This window comes from Mesoplodon bidens (genome assembly GCF_964165515.1).
Source record: "Mesoplodon bidens genome assembly, chromosome: 3".
Classification (NCBI taxonomy): Eukaryota; Metazoa; Chordata; class Mammalia; order Artiodactyla; family Ziphiidae; genus Mesoplodon; species Mesoplodon bidens.
Genome location: NC_138178.1, coordinates 25,129,478 through 25,138,073, shown reverse-complemented (window position 1 = coordinate 25,138,073; position 8,596 = coordinate 25,129,478). Strand labels below are relative to the sequence as shown.

Below are 8,596 nucleotides of genomic sequence, written 5' to 3'. Positions count from 1 at the left end.
AAACCACTGGCTCTGACTTTCCCAGCTCACCTGGATGGTTTTTTTCACTATACAGAAAGTGGGCCAATTGCTATCTGCATGGGTGCTTTAAATATTAGATCAGGAGATTGTGGCAACACCGGTCTTCAAACTGCAATGTGAAACAGCATTTGTCACAGGAATTAACTCTTACCTGACTGGAAGGATGTCCTGCCTTTGAGACTTTTGAGTCCACCAAATAATAAAGCATTTTCTCAGGTGCGGGTCTTCCCAAAGGCAAAATAAATAGTAATGTGAGGGGTGAGCCCCTCCCCCATTTCTCTGGGTTATAGTTCCTGAAGTCCCACTACCATCATTATTTTTTAACATATTTATTGAGCTGTGTGTGGGATTGCTCCCCCCAGTCCTCACTTAATTTCAAGTCAAGTCAACCAGCCTTCGAGCGGACTCCTGGGCCTGAGGACAAAAAGATTAAAATGGAATAAAGTTCCCCCAATACTTCCAGGGATGATGTCCTCCAGCCGCCCAAAGGCGTGGATGAGCGAGTTGCTTTTCTTCCCGATCAGGAGTTTCCTTTCCGCTCAGGGGCGTCAGGAGAGGCAGGCCCAGCTCCGATGCACGGCGTGGGGAGCTCGCAACCCAGACCCCGGCCGGGCTGGGGCGGCCGCCGGCGCGCTGCCCGGCCGGGAGCTCAGGGGTTAAGCGGTTTCCGCGAGGCCCGCCCCGGGGCCGCGCTTCCCGCTTCGCCGCGGTTCCTCCCTCCGCCGGTGACGCCCCGGCCTTTGCCCAAATATGTCCCTTTCCCCCCTCCCTCGCCCGGCACCCGGCACCCGTAGGCACCCCCGAGTCTCGGGGCTGGCACTCGGACGTCGCCCGGCCTCGGTGTCCCAGGCCGGACCCGCCCGGAGCGCCCCTCCAGGATGCCCTTCCGGAAAGGTAGGCGGAGTCCCCCCCCCCCCCCCCACGTAGCGCTCCCGGGCCGGAGCAGGAGACCTGCGCCGCCAGGTGCCGGGGGGCGGCCGGGAGGGCGCGGGGGCCCGGCCCCGCACTGCCCCTCTCCTGCCGCATCGCCCCTCCGACCCCACGTCGCCCCCTCCGGGCACTCGGCGGCCGACCCCACGTGCCGGAGCCGGTGCGCAGAGCCGGCGCGCAGAGCGCGGTCGTGGTACTTGGACCGCACCCGGATTGCGCCGCAGCAAGTTCTGAGATGCAGGTGGAATCGGGTTCTCCCGGCGGACTGGAGATTTGGGGCGGGGGGTCGATTGTTCTACGGTGGCGAGAGGTTTGCAGCGTGGGGTCCCGGCGGCGCGCTCGGATTGCGGTCCGAGTCTCCAGGAGGGACTGGAGGGCGAGGGGTTGGGGGTGGGGCAGCTCGGCGGTGTGGAAGCAGGTCCGAGTGCGGGTCCTGCCTTCGGCCTTTTCTACCCTCTGACTCTCGGGAAGTCAGTTAACCACCCGGAACCTCAGTTTCTTCATCCGCAAAACGAGCGCGTGAACCGGGACGGCCGTGTGGGGACCGGGACGGGTGAGAGGCGCGCGGCTTAGCATGCAGAGGCGTGGGGAAACGGCCGGTCGGCCAGGCAAGACCTGCCTCCCTGTGCCTGGCAGCTGGCACCCAGCGCCCCACCTGGCCCACCTGCACCGCGGGCTGGGTGCGCGAGGCCTGCCGGAAAATCCCAGATGCTCGCGGGGCCCCAATTTCCGGGCAGGGCGATGGAGGCCCTGCTGTGCCCAGGGTACTGCAGAGCTGGGCCGGGACTTGCCACCCTCAGGGAGGAGCCTAGGTTGGAGGAGACTCGTTTTTACTTTCCGAACAGAGCTGATTGGCTCCTCCTGCTTTTTCTGTTTGTGTTGGAAGGGGCTTGGGCTCTGTGACCCATTGTCACTCTGACCCAAGCCTTCCCCACCCCCACCTGGGTACCACTGACAGGGCGAACAGAGAGGAAGCCGAGACTCCCTGCCAGGCGCCCGGGTACCTGGGACTGGCTGCGTGGCTTCCCGCCGCTGCCTCCACCCCACCTTTCTGGCCGTCTCTTCACTTCTCTCATAATCGCGATTAATCGTCAGGTTAATGCTACGGTTGCCAGTATTACCCTATTGGCCTTTGTCCCTTAAACGGAGGTTGTTAAGGTGCTACTGTGAGGTCCTGGTTGTGAAGATGCATGGTTGGCACTCCCTGTGCTGTGGGGATGTTGAGAAGGAAGGTGAAAGCCACGAGCAGGGACAGAGGGTTCAGTCGGATCCTCAGCTGATGACGTGTGGCCCCAAACTCACCGTCTTCATTGGCTCCATTATTCCACATATAACGGCAACGCCGTGTCCCTGGACGTTCCCCCCAGTCCCCAGCTGACCTCATTTAGGTGCAGTGTGAATGGTCATTTATCTGCTGTGTTCTGTGGTCTCTGGAGGCAAACTCCTAGGAGGCAAAGTGCCCGTTTACTTGTCACGGAGCTGGAGGGAGCCTTATGCAGGAGGCTTAAGCACCTGGGCTGTTGAGTGAGTGTTCACCTGTGAAGGTTTCCCTATGTGATGGCATCATTAGGTTACATGCAACAGATGTCTGTCTGCCCGCCGCCAACCACGTTAAGCTTTGACTTTTTTTTTTTTTTCCCTAATCTGAAGAGAACACTGCTGCCTGGAGAGGTGAATCCTGCCCCTCCATTTGTGAATGCTGACTCCTAAAGGTCCAGGGTGTGAGAAACAGGCGTTGTTGGGTTTTCTGGAAGCTTTGGTGTGAGCCAGGGCAGGGGCCCTGGAGGGCTTGCTTCCAGCCCAAGGCAGAACCTCCCCACTTGGCTTGGTCGGAACCTCCTGTTGAGAAGTGAACACAGTAAGTGGAAATGATGGCGAGGCCGGGTTTGTTTAATCTGGTGATGAGATGTCATCTGGACCTGCCTGGAGGTGGAAAGCTGGGCCCGTGACTGGGGATATGGCACCCCATCCCTGGAACTGTCCCGGTGCTGGAGACTTCAGTATATGTATATATATGGAATATATATACAGTATATATTCAGACTTCAAGTATATATATACTCTTTTATACTTTTAAAAAATTTTGAACCATCTGAATCTATTAACTATTCAAAAAAAGTAATTTAAAAAATGGGAAATGAAAAGACTTTGCTTCTCTCCGCACAAAACGAAGAGAAGCCAGATGGAGAAGGACTTCCTTGTAGCTAACGTCTAGAAGGTTCATTGGCCGCTGATTCCCTTCCAGGCTGTGTTTCTGTGTCTTGACAAATAAGACTCGGGGACCAGCTGGGTCAGGGCCTGGCAGGAAGCACATGCCCGCTCATATAGGGCAAGTTGAGGAGAATTTAATGAAGGGCCTGTTACAAAGGTTTGGGTTAGGGTAGAGGAAAACCACAGGGGATACTGCAGAAGCCCAGGCAGTCCCACCCCAGTCCTGAGGGGTGAGGGTCGAGCAGTCACTGGAGCCAGTGGCCCAAGGGGGGCTGCCCCTCCCTGGCTTGTGGCCCCCGCAGAGGCCCCACGCTGCTCCCTCCCTCTGACCCCAGGACATGGGCAGCCGAGGGCCAGGGAGCCTGTCGTGTGTGTGCAGGTCAGCCTGCGGGGACCGGAGACGGGTGGATTTGCCCTTCGTGACAGCGGATCTGGGGGAACAAACAGATGACCAGCCGATCTTTGGTACTCGTCCTGGGTGTTGCCTGTGAGAGGCTTGATCGCTGGCACTGAATGTAATTAGGGCAGAGTTCAGTGACTGCACGCCACTCACTCGCTCGCTCATTCATTCATTCGTTCGTTCATTCATTTGTTCGTTCATTCGTTCATTCATTCATTCATTCATTCATTCTCTAGACAGAGCGCCTGCTCTGCGCTGGGCACGCTGGAGGTTCTCGGTGAATGACAGACTTGACAGTTCCCTCGCCGCAGTCACACCTCCCCGGCGTGGTCCACCTGCTGTGATAATGGCCAGCAGGGACCGTGTAGCCTGAGATGGGTGAATGGTGGGGCGGGGTGGCGGGCAGTAGCCGATGGTGCCCTTCCCCGCCGGCTGAGGGGATGGCATGCGGGCACCGCGTTCACACTCACATCCGCCCTGGCCTCTCTGCTTGGTGGCTCCAGGGTGCTGGGGGCTAGTGGGGTGAACAGAGTCCGACCCTCAGCTGAGCTGCTGGAATTGTTTTCTTTCTTTTTTTTTTTTTTTGCGGTACGCGGGCCTCTCACCGCTGTGGCCCCTCCCACCGCGGAGCCAGGCTCTGGACGCACAGGCTCAGCGGCCACGGCCCACGGGCCCAGCCGCTCCGCGGCATGCGGGATCCTCCCAGACTGGGACACGAACCCGTGCCCCCCGCATCAGCAGGCGGACCCCCAACAACTGCGCCACCAGGGAAGCCCAAGCTGCTGGAATTTTGAGACGGGCTCGAGTAAGAAGGAAATGCCCTGACGCGGACCATTCTGGGAAACTCAGGAGAACAAAGGGGTGGGAAGAACTTAGGTAGGCCCCAGGAGGAAGGTGGTGAATGGGGTGATTAAAGCTGGAAACTTCTCTCTCTGGAGGACGTTAAAGGCAGGCTAGATGGTGATTTTCTAGGGGGCTGAGGAGTGCTGTGTTCAGAGACTGTGGTCTTGGCTAAATTCTCAAGGTCCCTTTCAGGTGGAGAAGCTGAAAAAAATGTCTTCAGATGGTGGAGTCCTAAGTATTCCTGCACATCCTACCTTCAGTAGGGATGGGGATAGGGGTGAAGGTTCTAATAATAAATAACAGTAAGAAACCAAACACACTTAGGGACCACCTTCCAGGTCCTGTGCTGAGTGCTTTGCACATGTGCGTTTGTCCTCACAACTACCCCAGGGGCTATTATTGCCACTGTGAAGGTGAAGGAAGTGAGGCTCAGAGAGGCTCCATACACAACGGCCAACTCGTGTGCTGAGCAGCGCTGGACCGAGGCTCTGCCTTTCTGGCTCGGACCCCAGTGACAGGCTAGCTTGGGATGTGGTAGGATGTGTGTCAGGCTGAGACCGTACAGTGTGATAAGTCTGCCGTTATGAACATCAGACGTCTTCCACGTTAGAAATGAGCCGAGAGACAGACTTAGATGCCTGACTCTTCTGAATCCTTGAGAGAGGCAGGTGGAAGGGATGGGACTGCACGTGGGGACAGTCGGGGTTCCCCTCTCTCCCGTGGCCCCAAGGGCACAGCTGTCAGGGGCTGGACTCATAACATGGGTCTGGTGTCGTGGAGATGATACTCCAGCCAGATGACAGGTCACAGCTGCCCAGGAACTGCCCCATCCCCTGCTGGGCACGGAGGCAAAGACAAGTCCCACTGTTGCAGGAGATGCAGCGCTTTAGGGGTTCCTGCAGGTGAGCTGCCTGCAACGGGAACCCCATCGCACTGAGCTCAGCATTTTTGGACCCAAACCCGGGACCTCTCCTTCCTTTCACTCCCAGTAGGAGTGCAAAGAGCAGATCCCAACTAGACTGGCAGGGCTGGGCTGGTCTCTGGTCCTTTCATCCCTCCCCTGAGCTCGGGTGCTGGGCCGGCACCGCCCTCCTCTCTGGGGCCCTGCGGGCGGGCTCTGTCCTCAGGCAAACTTTCCTCCCTTGGGGTCTGGCAGCTTGCTGGGCAGGACAGGCTCCATTTCAGAGACTACCGCCCCAGGGAAGCAGCCGCCAACCAGGCTGGGCCTGCCCGTTTCCCTCAGGGCCTCTGTCTCCAGGTTTCCCTTCTGAATCCTCTGCTTTGTCTTCTCAGGCCTTTGATCCCTGGGCTGCGCCCTTCTAATGCCTTCCCGTTATCTTAAAGCGTGTCCTCTGCTGTGGTCTGTGCCCTCAGTGTCCAGTAGTGGCCACCAGCGTCCCTGTGCTCCCACATCTGTGCTTCCCTCCTGCATCCTCTCCCCTCCGAGGAGCCAGCCGCACCCTCCCAGGTGCTACCATCCTTTATGGTACATTTGCACACGTGTGGATATACACGTGGGCACGTGTACGCTTCTGGTGGTTCCTTAAGGCCCTGCTCAAGTTCAAGTCTTCTCTGCCCCGTTTTCCATCTATTCTGTGCAGATGGGGCTCTTGCAGGCAGTTACTTGTCCTCGCACTTAATTGTCCTCCATTTGGGGGAGGGTCTAGATCTCATACTTCTCTCTGGCCAGGTGGTAGCAAGTGCTTCATAAATCCTTTGCCTGGTTAATTTGTCCAAAACTCCATTTTCTTCTGCAGTGGGTAGTTGCATAGTCGAAGTAAGACCGTCAGATCCCTAATCACTGAAAGATTAGGGTCATCGTCCCACATGTAATTTAAAATAAAGACGATACCAAGTCATAAATGTAAGCAAGGCGGACACTCTTCTGATTTTTACTATGGTCACGATTTTGGTGCTTTTGGGTGAAATAGCAGGGTCCAAACCACAATAACAACAGCACCTGATGCTGTGTGCCTGAGTGTGGCCTGCATGCACCTTGGTTAGTTCAGACCTGGGGGCCCCGTGCAAGCAGGCACTCTTCTCCTTGTGGAGCTAAAAGTACCACATCCTCAGGAATTGTACATCCATGAAGCGTCCAAGCATGCATCATCCCTTTACCTCCCCTGCAAGGAATGTGAATCTTTAACTTCACAGGACTTTCCCAGGGCAGGGCCTGGGTAGTCACCTCTGTCCCAGCTCCTGGCACCTACGTGGGTGGCCTCCTGTTTCCTCCTTATCTGCATCGGATTCCTGGGAGGTGCTGGAATCAGCACCTGGGGGCCCTACAAGAGGCAGGCAGACTGTGTGTGTCTTCCCGTCCTTCCCAATTGCTGCATTTAGATGAAAGCTGGATAAAACGAACACAGGAAGTCACAAAGCCACAGGAGAAGCCCGGGAAGAGCAGGGGGAGGGACACAGGCAGTGAGGGGAGGGGACAAAGGAGGGGAGAGGAGGGGGGGAGGTCAGGAGTGCTCCCAGCCCTGGCCCCTGGCCCGCCTGCTGTTCTGCAGGAGTTGAGGTCCGAGGTCTGTAACCTAAGAGCCTGGGTCTTTTATAACCTCTGCCGCTGCCCCCAGTGTGATGGCCCCAGGTGATGATCCGCAGAGCCCAAGAGCAGGAGGAGCCAGTCCTGTTTACAGACAGGCTCTTCTCTCAGCGTTTATTCATCATTGTTGGGACAGTCCTGAGAGCGGCTGGGGCAGGGCAGGTACCCACAGGTGGCAGAAGTGACGCGGAAGCTGCAGGAAGCATCTAAGGATGTGGGGCCGTGCCCTCAGCAGGAGGCAGATGTGTGCCATCGGGGAGACACCCCGGCCGGGTGCTGGGAGACCCAGTGGTGGCAGGTCCACTGTGTTGGTGACGGGCTGGGTCTCAGGGCCACCCCTGGATGGCGCTCGGCCTCGGTTGACCCATCTGGAAACAAAGGGGGTGAAGTGAGATTCCTTGCAGCTCCGGCCCAGAGACTGATGCTTCCCAGTTGCTGGGACGCTTGTCACACATGCGCCCCGTCTCCCCCTCCGAGCTCCTTGGCTAAGCCGGGCCACGGGAGGCTGGGGGTCCCCTCTGGGCTGGGTCCTCCAGGGACTCTGTCCAGGGCACCCTGGCCTGTCTCTCCAGCAGCTCCAGGCGGGAGGCAAGTGGCAAATGATGGCGTCTTGGGCCTGCGGTCTCTGGTCTCTGCACTCCTCCGGCTACGACTTCAGGACGGAAATTGGACCAAAAGGAAGTCGGTGTTGGAGCCCGCCTTTTGTGGAAGCACACGGTACCCTTCTGGAACCTGCCCGTGATGTCAGGCCGACGTCATCCTGGGTCTGCATCCTGCAGGGAGCTCGCGGCCACCGTCTCTTGGCAGGTCTCCCCAGAGTCTAAAGGAATCACCAGTAGCAGGGCCTTCCATGTGGAACTTCAGCAAAGAGTGACCGAGCCTCACGTGTTCACAGGGGACCTGGGGAAGAGCTGTAAATCATGTATATCAAAAATCGAAGCCCCCGGGACTTCCCTGGCTGTCCAGTGGTTAAGACTTCGCCTTCCAATGCAGCGGGTGCGGGTTCAATCCCTGGTTGGGGAGCTAAGATCCCACATTCCTCGGGGCCAAAAAACCAAAATATAAAACAGAAGCAATATTGTAACAAACTCAATAGAGACTTTGAAAAACGGTGGCGCAGTGGTTAAGAATCTGCCTGCCAATGCAGGGGACACGGGTTCGAGCCCTGGTCCAGGAAGATCCCACATGCCGCGGAGCAACTAAGCCCGTGCGCCACAACTACTGAGCCTGTGCTCTAGAGCACGTGAGCCACAACGACTGAGCCCACCTGCTACAACTACTGAGACTGCGTGCCTAGAGCCCGTGCTCCGCAACAAGAGAAGCCACTGCAATGAGAAGCAAGTGCACCACAGCGAGGAGTAGCCCCCGCTCGCTGTAGCTAGAGAAAGTCCGCGCGCAGCAACGAAGACCCAACACAGCCATAGATAAATAAATGAATAAATAAATAAAGTGGTTCATCTTATTAAAAAAAAATGGTCCACATCAAAAAGTCTTTAAAAAAAACTGAAGCCCTAGTGTTTCCCATGTAAGTTCAATTGTGAGCAGCTTGGAAAATGCAGAGAACCGACAAGAAGGACATGAAAGCTGCTCATCATTTCACGACCTGCAGAGAACAGTTCCAGGATTCCTCCTGGTGACAAGGCCGG

General features: G+C 57.0%; 1 protein-coding gene across 1 annotated transcript in view; it reads left to right on the top strand.

Annotated features, from left to right (window-relative positions):
* Positions 1-744: 744 nt before the first annotated feature.
* The window catches only part of PFKFB3 (6-phosphofructo-2-kinase/fructose-2,6-biphosphatase 3), an 86,896-nt gene continuing 79,044 nt past the window's right edge, over positions 745-8,596 (top strand). The window contains 2 exon segments of the mRNA XM_081229878.1: positions 745-892; positions 895-915. Of these exon segments, the coding sequence (XP_081086004.1) occupies positions 772-892; positions 895-915 (142 nt within the window). The 5' untranslated portion in view covers positions 745-771.